This window comes from Microplitis mediator, chromosome 1, assembly GCF_029852145.1.
Source record: "Microplitis mediator isolate UGA2020A chromosome 1, iyMicMedi2.1, whole genome shotgun sequence".
NCBI lineage: Eukaryota > Metazoa > Arthropoda > Insecta > Hymenoptera > Braconidae > Microplitis > Microplitis mediator.
In genome coordinates, this window is record NC_079969.1 from 25,415,887 (window position 1) to 25,441,411 (window position 25,525).

Sequence of the window (25,525 nt, forward strand, 5' to 3'; positions counted from 1 at the left end):
ATAATAATATTTTTTTTAAATATATTTATTTGAAACCTTGGCCCAAAGAAAGTGAAAACATTCTGTTGGTTCCAAAACCTTGGGTGTCAGAAAATTTAAGTAGAATTTGTGCTGGATCTGTTCCAGGTGTTAAAATAAATATCAGCGGTATCGTGCAATTTGAATCGTGGAACGAAGATTGTAAATCAAATGGTGGAGGATCGACAAATTCTTGTCCCAATTCAGCTTTAAAAATATATTTTTTTACAATTAATTATTTTATAAGATTAAGATTTTCAGTATAAGGTCAGAGACCCAGTACTCGATCAGGGAACTCGTACCCGACCACTCATGTAATTGTATATCTATGTTTATTAAATTTTACTAAATATAGATACACAAATACATGGAGTGATCGAGTACTAGGTCTATTACCTTATCTACAATATTTTTTTTCAAAGTGTTAAGATACTTACATTGTACGAAATTTTGCACGCATGATATGATTTTATCTGGTCGCAAGCATCTTAACATCAAGAGTCTTTGAAAGTTTGTAAGTTTATCAAAAGGCGGAGGTATTGCTTCCACATGTGGTTCTTTCGAGTCAAATAAATTTTTCCAAATCTTATTATCGTTTTCAAATGACTCTTTGATACCCTGAAAAATATAAATTTACAAAATTTTAAACTCGAAAAACGTTTGAACCGAAAAAAAGTACATTTCAATAAAAAAAGGCAACTTTTGTCCAACGATTTTTTTGGAACGAATCAACCGAAGTGCATGTTCTTTGCGGCAATCGATATTAGAGCTTCTTGAAACTTGAATTTGATTAAATTTTAAGACAAGTCAGTCGCACGAATTTCGAGTTGTGCAAAAAAAACCACAAAAAAAATTTGTTTAATTTTCAATTTTTTAATAACTTGAAAACTACTAGATCGATCGACTTTAAAATCTAATCAATTTTAAGTCTTAGTGAGCCCCTTTGATTGCCGCCAAGTAAATTCAAATCGGTCGATTTGTTCCAAAGATATCGTCGGACAGAAAAATATTACACACACTCACGCACACAAACACACGCAGACATCCATCTGAAAACAATCAGAATAGCTTTTTATAGGAAGCCTATATAATTATTTTATATATATATTGATTTTAATTATTATATATTTATTGATATAAATGTAAAAAATAAAATAAATTCATGGTAAATATACGGTAATAAAAGTAAAAAAAAAAATAAATAAGGAGAACATTCCTAATGAAAAATGGCGGCAGTGCGTGTTTGTTTACATGTAAGATTGCCGGTTTTAACCGTAATGATTTATTTTTAAAAAAACGAGAAGGCCTGCAGTAGTGATTTTCGAAAGGAACTTTCTTTGCTTATTTCTGAAAATTTCGAAAAAAAAATTAAGTAGTTTCGTCAAGTCGTTCTCGAGATATCCGTACCACGCCGTTTTTTTGAACCACAGACTAATGGACGTCCACGATAAATTTTTTTTAATGAACTTTTTTTTATATTAATACATATTAGACAAATTAAAAAAAGTATCAGGATTATTTATTAGTGTTTCAGCTTTATATTGATGTGTTTTTCATAATGTTTAAAAGTAATAGAAAAAAAATATATGCACTTTAATGAGTGGAAATCGTGTGACCTTGACAGGTTGGTTATAAAGCACAACCTCTCCGCTTCGCTTCCGAGGCGTGCAAAATCAGTTTTTAATTTATCCACTTCATTTACTCAATATAAATTTATATAAGTAAATATAGTTAATCTGAGTCATTACAAATACAATTCAAATTTTATTCTCACACGAGTGACAAATAATTTTATTTATTTATCAGGGATATATAGTAGTTATTAAAATTAAAATAAAAAGTAAAAAAAAAAATAAACAAACATTTTTCTACTTTTATTAGACACGTCGAAAAAATAGATAAAATGATGATTATTGATTTTACGGGATTTATGCTCGGCGAAAGATATATAATAAAAGAATTTTGTTCATGTATTGCTGAGGATGAGGAAATAATTATTGGAAGACTATATCTTATAAAACCCCCAAAATTAACACTTTCTCAAAAATCATCGATTATTAATAACATCAGTTATCGTGAATTTTATAATGAATGCGGTATCAAGTGGTTTCATGGTGATTTGTACGATCAGGTATTTAATGCAAGATTAGTGAAATTATTGGACTCAAATGATATTTATGTACGAGATAAAAAACAAGTAGAACTATTAGAAATTTATTGTCATAGAAAAATAAATAATATCAAATATTTAAGTACATTGGGATTTGGTAATGGAAAAAAAGTAATGACGACAACGTGTGAAAATCATGAGAACAAATCAAATAATTATTGTGTTTCAGAAAATGCTATAATGATGGGACGTTGGCTTGTAAATAGAAAAAAATTAGAAAAATTACAACTTCCAACGGATAATAATGCTGTTATTGATTTGAGTGGTTATGCTAATGACAGTAATGTATTCCTTATCAAAGAATTAAGTGTATATTGTTTTGATATCAATGGAAATATTTTAAACAATAAATTGTATGTTGTTAAATCGACGGGTAATTTTAATACTTTATCAAAAAAAATGAAAGCTACGTATTTGAATTATTATAATACGTATGGAATTGAATGGAAAGTGGGATTTGAAAATCGAATGGATTTCATTGCGAATTTAAAAAAGTATTTAAATTATTATAATATTCGGTTCATTTATGTCAAAAATGAAGAAATAAAAAATATTCTTCTACCATTAATGAGTAAAGATTATAATGTTATACGTTTGGATTATTTTAATTATGTTGAAAGGCGATCAATTGATAATACGAATTGCCGTCATCATTCTCATGTTGAAGGCCATAAGAATGTATGTGTTCAAGATACGGCTGGAGCTTTATTGTTCTGGTTGATTTCAAAAGAATTGTATAAAATTGAAGTCAGAAATAAATTTATCCAACCAAAGCTTAGGCCAAGCCAGCCAGAAAATCATGATGAAGATCATGATTTTGGTCATGACATTGACGACCAAGTATTAATCGACTTCCATTTGGAAAATATTGAACCTCATACTTTTAGCATTGATGATTTGAATGATTTATAAAAACAATATGATAATAATTATTCAGATACGCTGAAAAAAAAGTGATAATACCTTTTATCTTAACGAAGTAATTATTTCCATCGTACATTTGAAATGCTCGTTTTTTTTTTTTAATATTTTAAATATTTTTATCATATTCTACCACCATTTTATTTTGATTCAGGATTTTAAATTTTTCTCCCAATTCTAATAAGGTATTTTTCGAATTTTTAAATTTACCGCGCAAGTAATAAGAATAACTAATAAATTATTGATGAAAATAAAAAATTTCGAGTATACTTTTTAGTGTAATTAATTTAATTATTGATACACATAAATTTTAATGAAATTATTGAATTTCAATTTTGTAATTTCGCGCCAAGTTGGCGCTAATGCGTGTCACTGTTTTCAACGTTCAAATTTTTGCTAAATTAGGGGGGGGGAGGCGATCGAATGATTGCAAAATCGATTGTTTTGTATCAACTGGCGGTCCAATAGCGGCAGTCAGTATCATCGACAACGGCAGTAGTAGTCCAGATCCTTCTTTACGTTTAAATTGAAACACAGTATTGCAGTTAATTCGCGGAATTATCCATAAAATTTATTGGTCATAGTCATTGTTTAATTAAAATGTGCAGTGTTTATAAAATTTAAATTGTGCAAAGTGTCTGTGGTATCGTTAAGTGTTGAGTGTTCAGTGCTAGTGTAAAAAGTGTTGTGAATTCCTGATGCTGGTAACTTTCAAGTTCCTGAACCTAATCATCTGGCATCGTCTGGTGGGAAATAGCAGTTAAGTGACGTTTTTTTTTAGCTGCAATGCACTTGGAGCAATTTAAATTAAATCTCCAAGTGTATTAGGACACCCTTCTGCATATTATTTCCCCACCAAGGTTTGTTCAAACACTTGCGTGTGTTTTTTTTTTATTTTTTAAAATATTTTTTTGTCATATTCTGCCGCCATTTTGACGTACGATTTTTAGTTTTCTCTAATTTCTAATAATTTATTTTTCAAACATTTGAATTTACTCTTAAAAAAATTTAAAAATCAATTAAGGATTTGATTCAAATTTAATATTTAAATTTGCGTTACATAATTAATCATAAGATTAAATTTAGATTACGTTCAATTTTTTAATCATTTTTGTAACTATCTTATTAAATGTATTGTTAAAATTGAGCGACTGTGGGTAAATTCAAGGACCTTATTTAAAAAATTAATAATAATAATTAATTATCAATATTATTCTTCAAATTAAAATTTCATTCCAATACTTGAAACTTCAAAAAATAACTATAAAAAACATATGGATTTTCATTTTATTTATTAATTTATATTCAGTGATTTAATCTCTCTCCAATGAAAAGTGAGTGGGTATAGGGGCTTTTACCTTATTGCCATTTATATATATTAAATATTTACACGGAAAGAAAATTATGGGAAGTTTTCCTATGCATTATGGGAATGGTTCCCATAATGGTATGGGAATGATTCCCATACCATTATGGGGATGGTTCCCATAATATTATGGAAACTATTCCCATAATATTATGGAAACTATTCCCATATCATTATGAGAACCATTCCCATAATGGTATGGGAATCATTCCCATACTATAATGGGAATGGTTCCCATATTGGTATAGGAACTATTCCTATAATATTATGGAAACTATTCCCATAATGTTATGGGAACCATCCCTATAATATCATAAAATTTTTTTTTTGCCCAATAGTGTAGAAATTTCCCAAAATTTGAATTTTCTTGAATGTTTTGTGCTGACAAAAAATTCTTGTTAAAAATTTTAATGTTTTTTTGCCAAATACGATTTTTTTTTTCAATGTTTGAATTTTTGTTTTTATGTTTAATAATATTTCTGTGTATTGTAGAAGTGATTACCACACTTCTTTAAATTAATTTTTTCATGATAATATGGGAACCATTCCCATAATATTATAGGAATGGTTCCTATAATAGTATAGGAACTATTCCCATAATATTATGGGAATGATTCCCATAATGGTATACGAACCATTCCAATTGCATTATGGGAATCATTCCCATAATATTATGGGAATAGTTCCCATACTATTATAGGAACCATTCCCATAATATTATAGGAACCATTCCCATAATATTATGGGAATGGTTCCTATAATATTGTAGAAAGTATTCCTATAAATTATAGGAACCATTCCTATAATTATAGGAACCATTCCTATAGTGTTATGGGTATCATTCCCATAATTATAGGAACTATTCCTATAATTATGGGAAACATTCCTATAATTATAGGAACTATTCCTATAATTATGGGAAACATTCCTATAATTATAGGAACCGCTCCCATAATTTATGGTCGTAATTCCTATGATGGTATAGGAAAAAATTTCACAAAATTATGGGAACCGCTGCCATAATTTTCTTTCCGTATACGTGATTATGATTATAAGTCAGTTTAAAATTTTAAATTCGTGACAGATAGGCAAAAATTTAAACTTTCGGTGCGATCAGGTCCTACTTTTCTCTCTAGGTTCATAATATACTATTTTTTAAATAATTTATCGTTTTGAAAAAAATTCAAAAATTATTAGACCTCGGCTAACTTTAGTGTCATAAAAAAAATGTATATTTAGGGCTGAAATTTGGCTGAATTTTTTTCTTCTTTTTTCAATAGGTACAACAAATATTTTGTTGTACAGTGATCATTAAAACTTAAAATAAACCCATCGAGTACTTTTCAAATTCACCGAATAAAAATTTCGTTTGTCAAAAAATTATTTTTTTACCATAAATCGGTGGAGTAACAAAAATTCATAATTACTTACTCTTTTAAAAATGAATTAGGAATCATTTATTACTTTGCAGTTTGCTTTTATAAATTTAATTTTCAGTGCAATATAATTTTAAAAAAATTGGTCTAACTAGATCACTTTATATTAATTAATTGAAAATTCCGCGTCAATTAAAATGAATTATCCAAGGTATCGATTCTATAAAGTAGACGTATTTTTAAAAATAGTCATATCTATTTTTAATTGTCATTAATTATTTTTATTTACTAAAAAGATAAAAGTCTAATAAAAATGTAAATGATTGCGGTGAGGAGTAACTAAATCGATAAAAGGTCAAAGATCGTTCCTATGCGATTGTGTCAACTGCAGTGGCTTATTATTAAGCAAACACGCCACGAAAAAGGTCTCATTGGCCTCTTTAAAAAATAAAATTTCATAACTTTTACCTTTTGCGCAAATGATTAATTGACACAGTAATTGATAAATTATTAGAGTGGAATAAAAAGCTGCTGAGTTCGATTACTAAATTATTAAAAAAAAAAGAAAAAGGTGGCATATATTTAAAAAATTACTTTGAACCCTGGTACGTCATCTAGACGGCACAATTCATCCCACAGTTTGGCCGGCAGCCAAGAACACGGGTTTGGAAAAGGATTGTCAAGACCTACTCCTCCAGTCAGTAAAAACATCCATTGGGCTGGTGGTATACTTGATTTTAATTTATCCATCAGTTGAATTGACAGCAGCATTGAAAACAGCAGCTTATCTTTTTCAAACAGTGATCTGCATATATTTATATACAACGAATGGGTTAAATTTTTGGTCAATTCTTTTAAATGCAGCTCGAGACTCTCAGATTGTCCGGTAGTATCGATTGACATTTTAAATAAATTTACAAACCACGCCAACGAGTACTGGTACATTGGATCGATGTTTGCCAGTACAGCTGTTACAAAATATAATTATTAAAATTATACTTTAAATTTGTTTTAAAATTTTTTTTTTTTCTCACCGATTGTAAAAAATAATATTGTTGAATATTCAGCAATCGACGCATACTGAAGTCTCGTTGAATTAATTGATTTTTCAGTTATTTCTGCAGCTGTTTGTTTCGCTTGAATGTCATTGCTAAGAACTTTTGATGAAGTTAAAACTGTAACAGCGTCTTCGTCATCTAAAATATTACCCTCAGAGACAGACAATATTTCTAATATTTTATCTTCTGTTTCTTTCAATAATCTATTGCAAAAAAAAAAAAAAAAATTCATTAATATTTGCCAGTAATAAAAAATTTAAATTATAAAAAAGATAATTTATATTCCCGCCAAAATATATTTGAAAATTTAATTTACTTCTTGTTAGCAGCCCCTTGAATAATTAATGAATTTCTTTCCGATTCTAAATCCGGACGTTCTTTAGCCACAACAATACCAAGTAATTGATCTTCAAGACCATTTGAAGTTATAACAAAGTTAATTAAAGTAACTTTGACCGCTATCTCTGGTAAATAATGTGGATTACTTAACTTTGTTGTAATAAAGAGTCTGCAAATGTTTTAAGTAGAATTATTTGATAGTCAACGAGATATTTTACGTAATTCAAGATTAAAATTATACCGAAAATTCGTATTATACTCGACAACAGAGTCTCCTAATTTAATGCATAAAGCGCCGCCTTGTTTAAAAGTTTGTCTAAGCAACACAGGCTCTAACATTGCGTCCAATTCCTCTCCCACATTCTCTAACAATACTGGCTGGCCAAACTGAATCGCATTTTCTAAAACACGCGCGTAATCCGGATGAGTAAGTCGAATTATACTCATGTTATTGGGCTTTTCCATATTTTTAATCCACTTGTTTGCTTGGTTCTGCGGGTCTATCATCAGCGGCCATCTTCTTGCATTTCTGAAAATTTATTCAAATAATAAAATATCAATACAAAGTAAATAATTTAAATAAATTTAATTACTTGATAATTATTCCGTTTTCAATAGAAAATGAATCATTTGGTAGCTCAGAAATACTCCAAGATCTTATTTGTACTGGATCTCCTAGTACGTCTTTCAAAGAAAAATCATCCGTGCACACAACATTTAAACTTTTACATTTTTCAACCCATGATTTTATTTGTTTAGTACGATAATACGTTGTAAATACTCCTAAATAAGCAATTACGCCTGATGCAATAATAATATCACCAGTCAAACTATCATACCTTTAATTAAAATAAATATATATTATTAATAATTATTAACTGCAGCCAGATCTCGTTGTAAGACTAGCTCGAGTTGTAGAGAAAAAAATTTTTAGAATTAAGGTTCTCACACTATTGTACTTATCAGTGTCTGCGCCGGAGCCTCGTTATAAGACTATCGCTGTTTTACGTTTTATTTAGGGGAGGGAGGGGCAAAAGAGGGTACTTAAGGAAATACCAAGTTTTCGAGGACTCAAATACTCTAAATCTTTTTTTTTTTAATGATATTCAAAGTAAATAGAAGAAATTTTCAGTTACCGTTGAAAAAAAAAATTTTTCATTTCTGCGGGCAAAGTGGGGTACCCCCTAAAAAAGGTAAAAAAAAAAAAAATTTCTAGATTTTAAACGAATTTGATTAAGTTGAATTTTTTTGTAAGTAATTTACATGAAGAAAAATTGTATTTTACATGTTTATTGGATACTAAATAAAAATACAAATTTTTAATAGTTTTTATCAAAAAACAAACGTCATTAATATTTTTCAACTGACAATTGATTTTTGAAAAAGTTTATCAAAAAAAATTCAAAGTAACGCTTAATTATATTTACAGAAGTGATTTTGGAATGTTTAAAAACCATTTAAAATATAAAATTTTTTTTTTATAAAATTTTGGGGGTACCCCGTTTTGCCTACCCTACCCCCTTTTGCCCCCCCTCCCCCTCTGTATTCAGTTAAACTCTGCTCTATTATCCAGTGAATCTATTTTATGTATAATGATAAATAAATAGAATTTTGTCGTTCTTTTCTCTTAAGAGAGTGAAATAGGTGATTTTCAAATTAACCGTTTTCACAGAAAAAGACCCAAATCATTAAATAAAATATTTCATTCGATGCGTAAAGTTATTATTTATCAAACGAAATGCTTCTCGTTCGGAAATTTCAGTTTATATCTGAGACCGGCTAATTTGAAATTTCCATTCGCTAATGTAAGTGCAAGGACCGTTTTGTTTGTTTACATGTGTGTGAGAAAGAGAACAGATGGCATATCCTCTTAATTAATTATATGAAACCAAAAAATTTTAAATATTCTTTGTGAAAATAAATTACTTAATCTACAATTTATATGTATGTACATTTTATCTCGATTTTAGTCGTGCTGGTCGTTAGTCTTATAGTGAGGGTTCGGCGCAAAATTTTTATTGAGTTGTTCGTGGGAAAGCATTCCAAGCGAATTTTAACAAATTGAGGGGAGGCTTATAATGCGTAGTCTTATAACGAGGTTCGACTGTAATTATGTTTAATTTAAATAAACAAATTTATTTTTTTCTACTTTTCTCCTAATTCTTTGGTACATTGAGACCATCTAGTTGACTCGCCACCTAATCCACCAATTAATTCTTCAGCGCGTTTTAATTTTTGTTCACAATTTGTTACTTTGTCAATCATTTTTTGATACTCTGATTTTCTGGATGCTAGATCAGCTTCCAAAGCTCCTAATTTAGACTTTAAATTCATTATTATTATTAATTTATGTAAAGTAAAAATAAAGATTATAACTCATGTTAACAAGTTATTAAACTATTAGTGCACCTGAACTTCACGTAATTGAGCTCGCTTGGCAGACAATTTATCCATCGCGTCATTGTAAACTTGTTGTGCCTCAGCTAAAGCTTTCTTCTTAGGAGCAACAACTTTAGCAACTTTATCGTACTCAGACATAGCGAAAACCCATTTACATAAGCCCTCGCATGCGGTAGATGAAACTTTAACTTTATCTGGATCAAAGTTTGGATTTGCGAGATACTCACGACGTATTTTGTCGATAACTTGGTCAGGTATATTGTCTTTATCGAAGTGTACCAATGAATCTAGAAACTTAACGTCAGCTAAAATTTTTAAAGACGCTTTCCAATAGTCGTCGTAAGATTTTCCGTCTGCTGTTTGTGCTTTATCGGGTTTTATTTCCTTAAATATAATAAATCGTGAAATGAGTAAATAAAATTTACATCGATTTAAATATATCTATATATTAGGACGACCCAATAAACCGACTTTTTTTGTTTTCGAGTCTCATATGAAAATTTGTTGGTTTCACACGTTTTAAGAACCCTCTCCAATAATCAGTTCGATAAGCATTTTTTAAGGGGTCGCTCGAAAAATTCGGAAATTCCAAAAATGATTGAGATTCGGATTTTTTTTTTAATTTTTTCTTTCTCGTGGCAAAAATATTTTCTAACTGCAAAATCAATGCCATGCTGAAAATTTTGACTCAAAATATACACTGTAAAAAATCACCGGGGTAAGTCCAAGCGGTGTAGGTGTTAATATCGGCAGTGTTAAATTTCAACACCAAAAGCGGTGTGAAAATAACGCCGCCGCCGGTGTAAATATTCTGTACCGGTATTAAAAAAAATTCCCCGGTGTTAAAATAACACCGCTGTCGGTATAGATATTCTTTATCGGTGTTAAAATAACGCCGCCGCCGGTGTAGATATTCTTTACCGGTGTTAAAATATTTTACTTTGTGAATATTTTTACTTACTCGATCACTAACTTGTTAATAAATGATATTTTTTATTAATTTTCATAAAAAACTGACATTTTTTTTTGATAATCTTTAAGTTAATACTCCAAGCGGACGCAGTACACGTGTACCCCGCTTTTACACCGGTGTAACACCGGTATTTTAACACCGCCGAATTACGCCTCCTACACCGGTGTAATTTCATTTTAACACCGAGCGGAGTTAAAATGAGTCCATTTTTAACACCGCTCTTTTTACAGTGTAGATTTTTAAGCTTCGCTCAAGAATTTTGAATATTAGCTCATAATGGGTCGCTAATACTTTTAATTAACTTTTGTAGTTTTTGTCACTCAATTATTATCATTCCTCTAAAATATAATTTTTGTATAAACGAAAATATACTGGTCAGTCTTACACAATAAAATTGGGTAAGATTTGAATAACAAAAAAAACCTAGAAATTGAATAAAAAAATAAAAAGTATGTAAATAACTAATTTTTACTATGTCTCGGGCACTATTTTGATTCGTTATGATCTAAATTAAAGGTAAAAAAATTGAGATGCTTTAATATTAATTAACATTCAAGGGTAGCTCGAAAACGTCCAAAAGATGTCTCGGAAACATTCAAAATTCTTGAGCGACGTTTTGTTACTTAAATTTTGTGCTAAAATTTTCAGAATATTCATTATTTTACATAAAAACTATTGCTGTGACGAGAAAGAAAAAAATTACTAAAAAAATCCGAACTTCAATCATTTTTGGAATTTTCTGAATTTCTGATCGACCTCTTAAAAAATTTTTATCGAGCTGATTTTTGGAGAGGGTTCTGAAAATATGTTGAATCAACAAATCTTCATATGAGACATAAAAACAAAAAAAAAAGTGGGTTCTTTTGGGTCACCCTATTATTCATGTATAAAATAAATTTACCTTTAAAATGCAAATACTCTCCATAACAAGTTTAACATTAGCCGGCGGATTTTTCATCGATCTGACAACAGCAATATCAGTAGTCGTCAATGTATTTAATGCCGTTTGCGCTTCATTTAATATCGGCATTGCCGCTGATAAATTATCATCGCATTCAGTTTTTATTTCTTCAGCTGCAGCAGCTACTTTCTGTATTTGAAACATTCATTTATTCACCCAACTTTTTTATAAGTAATTCAAAACAATTTATTAATAAATATTTACTAAAGCTGCTTCCTCATCAATTTTAACAATTTTCTCAACTTCAGCAACTTCGGAGCTCTCCTTCTCAACATTAGCAACAGTTTTCTGTACATCTTGCGCAGCTGTCACTAACATCGGTTGCAATTCTTTCAAAGTTTCTTGCATTTCACTAACTTGTGTCCGCGTTGAATCTAAACGACCAATCCCACCCTCGTAACGATTTTTAGCCAGAGTAATTTCTCTAAAAAATATTATGATAAATTACAAAATTAAATTTGCATTTTTAAACAAATTACAGATATTCATTAGGGTAATTAAAAAAATAACAAATTTTTTTGTTTTCTCGGAAACAGGTTCAAAAGTTTCGTTTAGATAGAAAAAAACGCCCGTGAAAATTAGAGCTCTTAACATTAACTTTAAGAGGTTCCTCATTGCATTTTTCTATTTTCTATACACTGTAAAAAGAGCGGTGTTAAAAATGGACTCATTTTAACACCGCCCGGTGTTAAAATAAAATTACACCGCTTGGAGTATTAACTTTAGAGATTATAAAACACAAAAAATGTCAGTTCTTTATGAAAATTAGTAAAGAATATTATTTATTAACAAGTATAGTGATCGAGTAAGTACAAATATTCACAAAGTAAAAAATTTTAACACCGGTAAAGAATATCTACACCGGCGGCGGCGTTATTTTAACAAAAATCTAGAATATTTACACCGGTGGCGGCATTATTTTAACACCGGGGAATTTTTTTTAATATCGGTACAGAATATTTACACCGGCGGCGGCGTTATTTTCACACCGCTTTCGGTGTTGAAATTTAACACCTACACCGCTCGGACTTACCCCGGTGATTTTTTACAGTGTAAGAATAACATGGAAAAAATTTTTTTTGCGTCTTCTGATTTTTATAAGTAGCTAACGATGCATCATAGGAATAATTGGCAGGCATGGTTTTGTAGGTAATTGAATGCTGTACAAAAAATGTTTCTTATCATTTTTTGATAAATCTATTTGTTCAAAAGTTATTTGGGATTGAAGTCGAATTCATATTAAATTTTGAGATCTTTTTACTTTTCCGGCGAAATTATCAGACCTATTACAAAATATCATGGGATCTTTTTTGTTGACAATTTTGTTCCCTACAAGTTATTTTTAATAAAGTTTTTTCGAATTCCGCATTGTTTTCTAATTATTTTTATTTTAATGTCAAGCTCTTAAAATCGATCAGAAGACTATTTTTTTTTATGAACTTGACATTAAAATAAAAATTACTAGAAAACAATGCGGAATTCGAAAAAACTTTCTTGGAAATAACTTCTAGGGAATAAAATTGTCTACAAAAAAGGTCCCATAATATTTTGTAATAGGTCTGATAGTTTCGCCGGAAAAGTAAAAAGATCTCAAAATTTAATATGAATTCGACTTCAATCTCAAATAACTTTTGAACAAATAGATTTATCAAAAAATGATAAGAAACTTTTTTTGTAGAACATTCAATTACCTACAAAAATATACGTGCCAATTATTCCTATGACGCATCGTTAACTATTTATAAAAATCAGAAAACGCAAAAAAAATTTTTTCCATGTTATTTTTATGGAAAATAGAAAAGTGCAATAAGGAACATCATAATGTTAATATTAAGAGCTCTAATTTTCACAGGCGTCTTTTTTTATCTAAATGAAACTTTTGAACCTGTTTCCGAAAAAAAAAAAAATTTTTTATTTTTTGAATCACCCTAATATTTATTTATAATTTTTATTTACTTTCTTTTATTATCCAACAGTTCTTTAAATGTATTGATCATCTCTAAATATGACGTTGGAGTGACATAATTGTATCTTTTTAATCGCGTATAAAGTTCGTCCGTTAATAGTTGAGTTGATATGTGAAAAAATTGACACATTTCAATTCCTGTATTGCGCTCGTGATCTGTTAATTGAATTTCACTTAAAAATCGAGTTGCTACTGCCAATAATGCATCTTCTGGCCAAGGCTTTTTTAAAATAAAATGAAATAAATATTTATTTCGACAATATTTAATTTAAAAATATAAAATAACATATATTTGTAATTGAATATTTTATTGAAAGGATTTTAAACGAAATACCTGAAGCCAATCGATAGTACAGCAGTTTACGAGAGCTGGAAAAGTTCGTATTCTATTACGAAATCCATCACCAATTGGTGACATTGCAACAACAATATGCAGTTGATCTCGCGCTATTTGTACAAATAAATTGAATAAAGCTACGAGACTACCGTCTGTTTGCATTGCACGTTCACGTTGACGATCGATCATTCGCATTTTTTCACATATCTCTGCTTTTTCTTCATTATTAAATAAATTTGGAACCTGTTTTATTTAAAACAACAAATAAAATATGATTTTAAAAACAAAATCATAGATATTTACCTCGCCAGAATTTAACATGTTACTGATATCTTCAAGAAAACTTTCATTTTTTATTTGACTGTCGGCAAATAAAAATGTCGAACTCAGTTCTCCGGCAGTTGCTTTTTTAAGAATTTTTTTAAGATCTTCATGCCATTCATGGGTTCCATAATTTTTAGTCAATTCTACTTGGGAAAGCTCGTATCCACATATATGAGATGACAATCGGGTCAAGGATTGTCTTCCTGAACCACCTACTCCAACAATCAAAGCATGACTTCGTGGCTGCTTTATTATTCGTGCCATTTTTGATATATGTTCTATTGCAAATCTATTGAATAAAGTTATTTATTATTCAAATAGAATTTTTTTCACGTAAAATAAGTATTTCCCTAATCAATATTTTGAAAACTCTGAGTTCAAAAATAAAAATAGAGATTTTAGATTCATGTGACTTTTATTTATATTCTTATTGATTTCAATAAGAAGGAGTAAAATTTTTCTTTATCTTGTTTAGTTTTTCGAGGTAACAACATAATAAATAAATAAATTCTAAAAATTCTATATAACCAAATGTTTACCCGGGTCAAAAATAAAACTTTAACGCTTTAAAATCCCGGACCTACCCTGAAGCCACGCAGGTTAACAATCGGAATTGTTTATAGTACTGCCACTCGGTACGAAATAAACTTATTTAGTATCCAAAAATATTACCAAATATTAAGCATTCTCACACTAACCACGTGACGGTCCTATTAGGCTCCTTGGTTGAGTTATAGAATAAGTTTTTTGGGTAATTTTATACACGGAAAGAAAATTATAGGAACTTTTGTTCTTCGACGCTAAATTTGTTAAAAATAATTTTAGTTAAAAATTTTAATGTTTTTGCCAAATACGAATTTTTGTTTCAATGTTTGAATTTTTGTTTTTATATTTAATAATATTTCTGTGTATTGTAGAAGTAATTACTAGGGCTTCACTCAAGATCGAGATTAGATTGGTCTTGTTTTGACCTCGTCTTGATTTGTCAAGACAAGACCAAGACGATATTATAGATCGCAATTCAAGACCAAGACCAATATCATTAAAAACATCTCGCTAAGTCTTGACAAGACATAAAAATACAATAAGCATAAGTATATGAGAATTACTCGTAATAAGACTCCATGCTTTAAGAAAGACTAGAACTATTGACTTCATTTTAGCTTATTAATTATTTTCAATGACAGTATTTTTGGTATTGATAAAGCTTACTCTTAATACAGCTGTATATACATATCTATACCTATATTAATATACTTGTATAAATTCCAAGTAATAACGAATTATGACTGATATTAAGAAAATTTTAGGTTACTCAAGACCAAGACGAGATCTTGACAAGACAATACAAGACAATATTATTAATAACTTATTTTTCGAGATCCATGCAAGACTTACATTTTGAAGTCAAGATCAAGACGAGATCAAAGCTTTCGAGATCAAGACAAGACTTTCCCAATCTTGTCTTGTCTCGGCTCGAGTGAAGCCTTAGTGATTACCACACTTTTCTTTGAATCAATTTTTTCATGATAGTATGGGAACTATTCCTATAATAGTATGGGAATTATTCCCATGATATTATAATATGGGAATATATATCAATATATATATATATATATATATATATATGGAAATGATTCCTATAAAATATAGGGTTCATTCCTATATATTACGGGAATGATTCCTATAATATTATAGGAACAATTCCTATAAATTATAGGAACCATTCCTATAATTATAGGAACCATTCCCATAATGTTATGGGTAGCATTCCCATAATTATAGGAACTGTTTCTAATCATGGGAACCGTTTTCATAATTTTCTTTTCGTGTACTAAATAATTAATTAATAGTAACCCTTCGTCCGTCGCCTTCACTCTTTCCAATCGTGACAATATATTTTGTATGAAAATAAAATGATAACCCGAAAAAATAATTTAGACCTACAGAGTCTTGAATTCCTTATTCTACTTAAATTTTATTAAAAATAATTAGCCGTAATTTTAAATTATCAATACCTAAAGAGTACTAAATTCATAGGTTTTTTCGTCATTGAATTATATTCAATTAAATAACCCTCGACAATTGATTTCAATAATTCTAAATCCTGAATTTCTCTGTACAATCTTACGTCTGCTTTAGGATCAATAAAATCGCAATAGAGCAGCTTTCTTAATTCTTTTTCACCAATCTAAAAAAACCAAGTATAGAAAATCAGTACCTCATGTTAATTTTAGTAATTAATTAGTAATTTCAAAGGTATAATTATTACTGGGTCGTTTGAGTCTCCAGCTAAATCTTCAAATAGAGCATCAAAGCTTGCTTCCATGTGCCTCTCAACTGTAGAACGTAGCTGGTGAATTAACCAAGTGGTATCTTGTTCATCAATCAATCGATCGCCAAACACTCGTAGGATTTCATGAACCCAAAGTCTCTTCATACATGCCAAAGTTGGCATTGACTCGGGTACTGATAATAGAACACCCTACAAGTAACGTTTCAAAATAAAATTCAAGTTTTCTAATATTAAATATACGTATATAAATATAAATTACTTGTATAACTCGTGAAAAATCACGTAAATTAAAGAGGTAGTGGGACTTTGAAGGTGTCGGTAATAAATTTTTCAAGCTTTCTTGATAAACATCAAGCGTTGCCAAAACAATTTGATTTATACATGGATCAAATTCTTTACTGAAACCTCTGGAAATAATTTAATTTAAAATTATAATTGAGTTTATTTTTTTACAATAAAGCAAAAGTACCTCGTATCTAAATGCCAGAGAATAATTTTACTAAATATCATAATCATAACTTGATTTTCAAATTCGGATATTGATAAAGTGAAAAAATGCCTTTTGAATCTCGGTGTTACGTCTCTGCCCCCATTTTCAGGAGTACCCATTGCGCAGATTAGCTGTACTTCAATTAGTTTGACTGGAGTTTTTTCTTTTTTATCATACCTTAAATAAAAAGTAATAAATTTTAAGACTTAATGAATTAGATTAATTGTAGGGGTGTGCAAACAACTTGAGCATGAATTATTTTTATCGTCGTTATTTGAATTATTAGAAAATGATTGTAAAAGAAAATGGTTTGAATTTATTATATGTGAGTTAAGATTTAATATTCAAAATTAAAATCGAATAATGAAAAAATATACGAATAATTTTAAAAGTTACGAATTGTCAAAAACGGACAAATAATTGGAATTTTTTGTATGATTTGAAAATTTGAATTATCCCTAGGTAGAACAAAGCCAACTTTAAGATGTTATAAAGAGGTCTTTTAGACGCGGATAATTGATTCTCCTATGCGCGTTTCGATGCGTCACAAAATCAAAACAAACCGTGTGATACATATGCGTTGAGGCTAACCTTAAATCGTGATTTTTAAATTATTTTTAATATTTTAATATTAATAAATAAATAATAAAGAAATAAAATGGAAAATACTTAGAGTTTATAAAATAATCACTAATTTGAAACATTGACTGAACTATTATTTGCAATGACGAAAAATACACTAATAAAATTTATTACATCTCGAAAATACTTTTGTTCATTAATTATAAGTTGCTCGGATAGTTTTATTAATGATAAAAAAATTTTATTTCTAGGTTAACTATCTCGCATAACAGCATAAGTATTCAATGTTTAGTAAAAAGAAGAGTGGGAAAAAATCCGAGCAACTTTAGAGAGCATATCCTGTCAACTTTAGGGAGGGCAACTTTAGAGAGCTTCGACTGTAGATAGATGTTGATCCTAATTAGAGTCATAGGAAATTTCTGATCTTTTTTCCGGTCTAAATGTAATTTCGGTTATAAAATAGTTTAGATGAGTTATTTGACTTTTAAGCAGATATTTTTTCGCTCTTATAAATTTCAGATCGCTTTGTCTACACTTTGCTGTCTTATTAATAAGTCAAAAAGCAGTCTCATAAGTTATATCTTATAGATATATTAGTCAGGTTTGATCAGATCTAATTATATATACACTGAGAGAACAATTTATTTGAACCAAATAAAAAGATTTATTTGACTGAACAAAATCATTTATTTCATTCAAATATATATTTGTTAACTATAAACAAATCATTATTGCATTCAAATGAACCATATCTTTGTCTCAAATAAGTATTGATTGGGTCTATTCAAATATGGGATTTATTTGCTTGAAAAAAATCTTATTTGGCTCAAATAAATTGTTCTCTCAGTGTAAGCCTATATATGATTAGGCAAAATCATTTTTTCCCAGGATGTCACAAAGCCAAGTGTGCTACTCGGATTAGATTAAAATATTTCGAATCGAATACTGATAATCGATTTTATTCGAACACGAATTACACGACCCTAATTTATAATTATTAAAAAAACAAAAAACAATACCATTGGGAGTGATCTAAAAGTTGACGTAACAATTCAATGGGAGGTTGGGCGCCATATTCTTCTTTTAATGGCATTGAAACGTCATCGACAAATACGACCCAACGTTTGCCAATCGGTGGTCCGTAGACACCTTTTCGACGCTTATCTAATTTACTCATTATTATTTCTTGAACTTGACTTGCTGATGTTTGCGCAGAAAAATTTATTAACAGAGGCTTAAAAATTGTCGTGTCGTTTCTCTTCAATAGAAAGTCGGTTATGTAAACAGATTTTCCAGTTCCAGTGGGTCCAATTAACAGCACAGGCTTAGAATGCTGGACTAGTAATTGAAACAAAGTTGTGTATCTTATTGTCTCGACTGTTGGAACAATTATTTGATTTACTGGAATGTCTCTTGGAATGGGCGGCGCATTTAATAATTCGTCGGACCAAAGTTTCCATTTTCCCTTACCCTAAGTAAAATTTTATTACTTTCATTAAGTTCAATTTATTTGATGGAGAAGTTATAAATGGATGGGAAGTTTTAAGAGAAACTTTGTAATTACTACAAGATTGGGCGCTATATATGTTATTTTAAAAGTTTTAATGGTTTATTGAAATTGTTTTAAGAGTTATGTTTGATAAGTACCTCTTTTATAAATCTATAGTCGAAGACGAGGCCGTCTTTTGGCATTATAAAGATGTATGGTTTTGCAGGTGGGGGAATTCGGTCGAGATTAAAAAGTGCCTCAAGATTAAGAGGAAATTCTTTTTCTAGTAAGCCGCGGAAAAGAAGGCTGAACTGTTCACGAGCTTTGGATTCGAGTGTGCCACCCATCGCCCAAATACATGAGAAAAAAAATGAACCCTTAAATAAAATATAAAAATTAATTGATTAATTTTTCTGTAATAAAATAGGTTATCGTTAAAATTTAATATCTTGGTAAAGTTAGTCGGTAATTGAATAATAAGAAAACTTAAAAAGTGAAATCTTAAAAAAATGTATGAGAACTTTTTTTTAAATATTTATTTCAGTCATAATTTTAATGAAATATAAATATAAAAAAAAGTTTATTTTAATTGAACTTGTGAAATTCGACCTAAATTTTTGTTCTTTCGGCAGTGAAACTTTAAAAAATATGATCTGATATTAATTTAAAGTTTGTGAATTTAAATTCGAGTTGTTTTAATTAAATTATCTTTATAAAATTACATTTCTTTTCAATATAAAAATTAGTTATTTATATTTCATTTTTCATCTGAAGTATCTCGGTATCCGAGTCAAAAACAAAACTTGATTCAGGCTGGCTTCACCTTATTTTTTTTTAAGTTGTCGATTTGCCGACGACTTTTTGATAAGATCTCGACTTTTTCGACTTGAATTAATTTGTTGTCAACTTTTAGAGCTTTTTTCATCTTAGTTTCAACTTATTCGCCTTCACTTCGAGCACGACAGTCATTCACTTTACTTATGACTTGCTGAACCAAGTCGAAAAAAGTTATTTATTCGCCTTACTTTAGATTTAAAATATTAATTTATTTAATGCCGTAAGATGGACGGTGAAGTCGAAGTTGATATTTGCTACTTGCTCCTTGAACCCAGCAATCGCCAAAATTTCGATATCGAAAAATAATCATGGAAATGGATTTGATTTTCTATGATTGTTTTCTTCTTTTCATTTCATTCTTAGCAACAGTAAATATTGATTTCATTGGTTAAAAATATTAATTAAAAAAAAAAAATTAATATTTTTACATTATAGAATACATTTAGAAACTAAATCAACAATACCAAGGAATTCAAGTACGAGATCTTTCGAAATCGCCTCCAAATCGTGATTAAGTTTAAGGAAGACTACGGGGACAATATACCGTGTTTCCCGTGACCTTGATGTTCCGAAATTCCAACGTCCATCTTACGACTCGGTAAACCAAGTCGAAATAAAGTTTTACTTTTGACCCGGGTACTTCAAAGACAAAAGATTTTCCAAACATAAATATTCTTACCTCTATTTGTGCTCGAAGATCTAAATCACTAAGCTGAGCACTGGGTGTACCACTTTCTTTCTCATCAATCTCAATACGATAATCATCAACAAAACAGTCCATTAAATAAGTAATTGATCTCAAAATATTTGACTCCGTACACATTATCTACACAATTAAAAATCTCTATTTAATTTGTTTTTTTCTTAAAATTGAATACAATCAACATTACTTTGAATCCTCCTTGGCGGATTAGGTGAAACAGTGGCTTACAAAACCTCATAAACAATGACTCATACAAAAATTGTTTCAAATAGTCTCCAAGTTTTTCCGGTAGCGTTCCAATCCAGGATTTTAGTAGAGGCTCCCAGCCAAGAGCAAATGGCTCCATATAAATCATGCCACAGCGTGAAACAGTCGCCGGAGAAGCAGCTTCGAGATCCATCGGCTCAAATATTAGATTTGTCGTTTGTGCTAATTGGATTATTTCACCACTCATAAGACACAATTTTTTATTGTCGTCCAACACTGTATTCATATTTTCGATCCATACTGCGTCAACAGGTCCGTCAAATACAAGCCACTTACGATTTTCATTTGACGATGTTGCGAATATTCGATAATTAATTGCCAGAATTCCGTCACTCCATTCATGAGATACTGGGTCAAATTGACCATACAGTTCACCCATTGTTATTGATTTTGGGTTTATTATTGAAACTTCAACTTTATGTTCATTTAACAAATTCTAGATAAATATTTACTCATTATTAAATCATTATAAATTAAAGAAACATAAACTAGTTTTAAAAATGAATACTTTTTGTTCACAAAATTCAAGCGCTAATGCCAATACTTTATAAGCTGTAGTTTTTCCACTGAATGGTAAGCCAACAATCATAAAACCGTGTCTAACAATCATCATTTCATATATTTGATGAATTTTTTCTAAAAACAATGTCACGGATTGTACATTAAGTTGATTGCATGCTTCCAAAATACATTCATCAAGTTCAGTGTAATCTGATTTAGGTAAAGTAATATTTGGAAAAAGATCTGACGCAATTGCCTGTAATTTTTTTATAATTTATAATTTTGATTACAATTTTTTATTATTCTAAGAAAAAATAATTTAGATCTAAGGAGATTTAGATTCATATAGATTATAACTAACAGGAAAGAAAAAAATTATCAAATGATTAGTATTCAAAATTTTTGTTTTGAAAAAGATTTCAAGTCATATCCCGAGTCGAAAAATGTGATCTGTTTTAAACCAAATAAAAATTTTAAGTTATTTCTATTCAAATTTGCTTAATATTTGTATTTAATTAACATGTGAAATTTAATCGAGTTTCGCCGGCACTATTCCTTACTTAGACTATTTTCAGACTCGTTTTCAATCATTTTTAGTATGATTTTAGTTGCCTATAGATAAAAACTATACTTTTTTCTCAAAATATTTCGTCGACTTATATTTTTATCCAGACCAAAATTAGGCTTTTTCTACCTATTAGACGGTAAGAAATATTTTGAAGATGTCAATATGCCAGTATGGGCGTGAACGCCATACCGTATAGTGTCGAAGATTTTTCTAGGTTATAAAATTGTATGCATAGATGATTTGACCATTGCGGGAATTGTAACATTGGCCATAGTTGTCGCGAACGCCGCAATGTCAGTTGGCCGTCAGGCCCATACTGCGTTGCCGTATCCACAATGCTTATGGCCGATAAACCTAGTCTAACGACATCTATATAGTTTTGGTAGTAATACGATAGTATACATTAATTGACACACCAGAAATTATGGCGGAAAAAACTAGTAGCATTGTGCCCTCGGCATTGTAGTTGGGTCTCAAGGCCATGCTGTTTCGCCGTGCCTGCTATGCATACGTTTAAGCAACACAATAGCTCCAGTACTATACAGTATAGTAAATAACGCCATACTTCTGGGACTCGTTACAATACTGTCTTGGAATATTTCACATACTATTTTAGCATCTGTCTCGAGACCATATCAGCACGGAGTTGAATGCCATGCATTTCTTACGGTGTAGTTGTTTTTATAGTCTGTTTTTAATTGTCTTGAGATCAAAAACAGCTTAAAATTTTTAGAAAAATTTGAAGACACATCAGCCAGTTCAAATACAGACCAATTAATCTAAATGCAGTCTAGTCAGACTAAAATCAGGTCAAATTTTTCGACCCGGGATAAAAAAAGAAATTCTAAAAAATCTTAGATCTAACAAGATCTAACCTGATCTTGTGAGATCAAAGATATTTTTCCCGGGTTGAGGGATTTTGTAGATCATCTTAGATCCCGGTAGGTCAACATAGATTATTGGAGATTTTTGTAGGTCTACATAGATCTCTGTAGATCTACGTGCATTAATTTATTTCTTCCTTGTTAGATATACATAGATCTAAAAAACTGATACTCGTAAATCTTGTTTGTTAGATATTTTTTATCCTTATAGATCTAAACTATTTTTTCCCAACATAATTTCATTTTTAATGTACAAACGTTAAATAAAGGTAGATCATGATTTAAAAACTTCGGAAGATTAACGTCTTTGATACTACGTAACATCAAAATATCTTCATCTTCATTCGGATATTTTAGTTTAAGATTTCCGGCAGCTATTAGCACAGATTTAACGGCTCTCATTCCATAATCATAGTGACTCTGACTAGATAATTGTTCTGAGCATAATTGATAAGCCATAACTATTTTTATTGACAGCTGACGTGCTTTGTAAAAACCATATGAGTATAAAGTATTTTCTGCTATTAAACCATAATCTGGTACCTGACATAAGATTTTTTTTTATTAATCATTTAATCTATTTAAATTTTTTACTTAAATTTATAATTATTTATATAATTAATATTGACAATTACCATCATCGCAACTGAACGAAAAAGAGCTTTTAAATTATCGGGCAATTCTGATCGCCCGGCATATCCAGGATTCATTGTTATAAAAATAGCACAAGTTGGATCTAATTTTAATTCAGTACCCTCGAATACAAGTATCGATTTACTAGAATTAATTGCTCGTTGAATTGTTAAAATTTGTTGTGCTACTACTGACAGTACTTCTAAATCAATCCGATTAAACTCGTCGAAACATGACCATGCGCCTGATGAAGCTAAGCCCTTCAATAATAAACCCACATATATTGCCATTCAATTGTTTATTAATCTTATCAACAAATAAATAATAGAAGTTTACTTTAAAAAATTTTCCAAGAGCGATATAATCTAAGCCATCAGAACAATTAAACACAACGCACTGTTTAGCAACAGCTTTCGCTAAATCTTTAGTTGTTTCTGTTTTTCCAGTACCTGCGGGACCTTCTGGTGCACCACCGAGATGAAGTGCCAGTGCTCCAAATAACGTTCGATAACATCTGTCAGTCAACGGAGTGATAACTAATCGAGATGTATTTCCTAAATATTCATACCCGTAATTCAATGATGAATTTATCATCATAGTAATTAAGTTTTCATCCTGCATCGAAATAATTAAATTAGTGCATTTAACTACACTGTAAAAAGAATGGGTGTAAATGTAGCGGACATAAGACAATTTTTTTAAATTAAAATAATAAAATTTACAAAAATGCATGTACTCATTTTTGAATTGTGAAAACGTGCATTTTTTTATTTTCATTTTATAAACATTTTATTTTATTATTTCAAAGTTTTAAAATTTGTGAGATGACCGCTAACTTTACTGTCATGTAAAAAGAGTAGTGTTAAAAATGGACTCAATTTGACATCGGTGTAAGAGGTGTTAAAATACCGGTGTTAAATCGGTGTAACAAAAAATTCCACGTTTTGAAATTAGAAAAAAAAATGTATTGCATATAAAAATTTAATAAATATTATCGGGAGGGAATTTAAATTTTGCTATATACTTATTTATGTTATACGTAATTTATTTAAAAATTACACAATTTTACGCCCACCGAAAAAAATGAACTATAGAAATTGAGAACGACAAGTAATATAATGATAAAGTGATCAGTAAAACTTATCATTCTAAATATTATTTTTTCTTTGTTTATTGAAAATTTATTGTCTATGCAAGAAAAATTACCATTTGAACTTTAAAAATCGTAACTGATATTTAGAAAATTGACGACACGTATATTATAAAATTTATTATTTGGAATGTTAAAATTCCCCATATTGACACCCGGGTGTCTGGTTATAATTTCAAACACTAATTTTTAAAGCTTATTTTTTTCCGTGCACCATTTCAATCACCAATAATTTAATGAATTAATAAAAATACTAATTAACTGTAGTGATCGAGTAAGTAAAAATATTCACAAAATTAAATATTTTCATCACCGAAAAATATTTTAACACCGTGAAATTTTTTTAACACCGGTAAAGAATATTTACACCGGCGATGGTGTTATTTTAACACCGAAAATTTTAACACCTACACCGCCTGGACTTACTCCGTTTTTTTTACAGTGTATTTCAAAATTATTTTAGATAAATTACCATCCAGTAGTAACGTAATTGACACAGCCATTTAAAATCTGTGTCTTTCGTGACTTTTTTTTCCCACAGCTCGACTAAAACATCTCTTGCGTGTACGTCTAACGTAATTAGAGCTTCTAAAAATAAAATAAAAGAGTTTAAATATTTTTTTTTACTTTTTTATTTTGAACAAACATATTGTAAAGTGGTTTTAATAAATTTACCGAGTGTTGTACGATTTTGTTTAGATAATTTACCACGTACTATCTCAACAATATGATTTAATTCGGTATTACAAGTGTCAATGTAAGCATTTAGTGCATCTAGACCCTCGAGAAAGGCTGAAGTTACATTTGCAGTCCAATAGAGTTGCCCTATACACAGAACTGTTTGTCCAGGCCACTCGAGGACCCACTGAGATCTCTCCTTTATCAAATATGCTTCTTTAGCATTGATTACCTATTG

General features: G+C 29.7%; 1 protein-coding gene across 1 annotated transcript in view; it reads right to left on the bottom strand.

The window, feature by feature from the left end:
• The window catches only part of LOC130673439 (dynein axonemal heavy chain 7), a 42,168-nt gene that overhangs the window by 4,799 nt on the left and 11,844 nt on the right, over positions 1 to 25,525 (bottom strand). Inside the window, exons 17-44 of the mRNA XM_057478451.1 lie at positions 25,285 to 25,519; positions 25,082 to 25,197; positions 23,796 to 24,074; positions 23,462 to 23,719; positions 23,085 to 23,369; positions 21,382 to 21,630; positions 20,794 to 21,309; positions 20,583 to 20,729; positions 19,225 to 19,443; positions 18,597 to 19,048; positions 16,975 to 17,172; positions 16,765 to 16,912; positions 16,482 to 16,694; positions 16,228 to 16,400; positions 14,189 to 14,498; positions 13,883 to 14,128; positions 13,539 to 13,768; positions 11,787 to 12,006; positions 11,523 to 11,711; positions 9,658 to 10,032; positions 9,398 to 9,570; positions 7,842 to 8,087; positions 7,490 to 7,777; positions 7,226 to 7,417; positions 6,886 to 7,112; positions 6,446 to 6,819; positions 456 to 636; positions 37 to 225 (exon numbers count right to left, since the gene is read on the bottom strand). Of these exons, the coding sequence (XP_057334434.1) occupies positions 37 to 225; positions 456 to 636; positions 6,446 to 6,819; positions 6,886 to 7,112; positions 7,226 to 7,417; positions 7,490 to 7,777; positions 7,842 to 8,087; positions 9,398 to 9,570; positions 9,658 to 10,032; positions 11,523 to 11,711; positions 11,787 to 12,006; positions 13,539 to 13,768; positions 13,883 to 14,128; positions 14,189 to 14,498; positions 16,228 to 16,400; positions 16,482 to 16,694; positions 16,765 to 16,912; positions 16,975 to 17,172; positions 18,597 to 19,048; positions 19,225 to 19,443; positions 20,583 to 20,729; positions 20,794 to 21,309; positions 21,382 to 21,630; positions 23,085 to 23,369; positions 23,462 to 23,719; positions 23,796 to 24,074; positions 25,082 to 25,197; positions 25,285 to 25,519 (6,928 nt within the window). The remainder of the gene's footprint in view (positions 1 to 36; positions 226 to 455; positions 637 to 6,445; positions 6,820 to 6,885; positions 7,113 to 7,225; positions 7,418 to 7,489; positions 7,778 to 7,841; positions 8,088 to 9,397; positions 9,571 to 9,657; positions 10,033 to 11,522; positions 11,712 to 11,786; positions 12,007 to 13,538; positions 13,769 to 13,882; positions 14,129 to 14,188; positions 14,499 to 16,227; positions 16,401 to 16,481; positions 16,695 to 16,764; positions 16,913 to 16,974; positions 17,173 to 18,596; positions 19,049 to 19,224; positions 19,444 to 20,582; positions 20,730 to 20,793; positions 21,310 to 21,381; positions 21,631 to 23,084; positions 23,370 to 23,461; positions 23,720 to 23,795; positions 24,075 to 25,081; positions 25,198 to 25,284; positions 25,520 to 25,525) is intronic.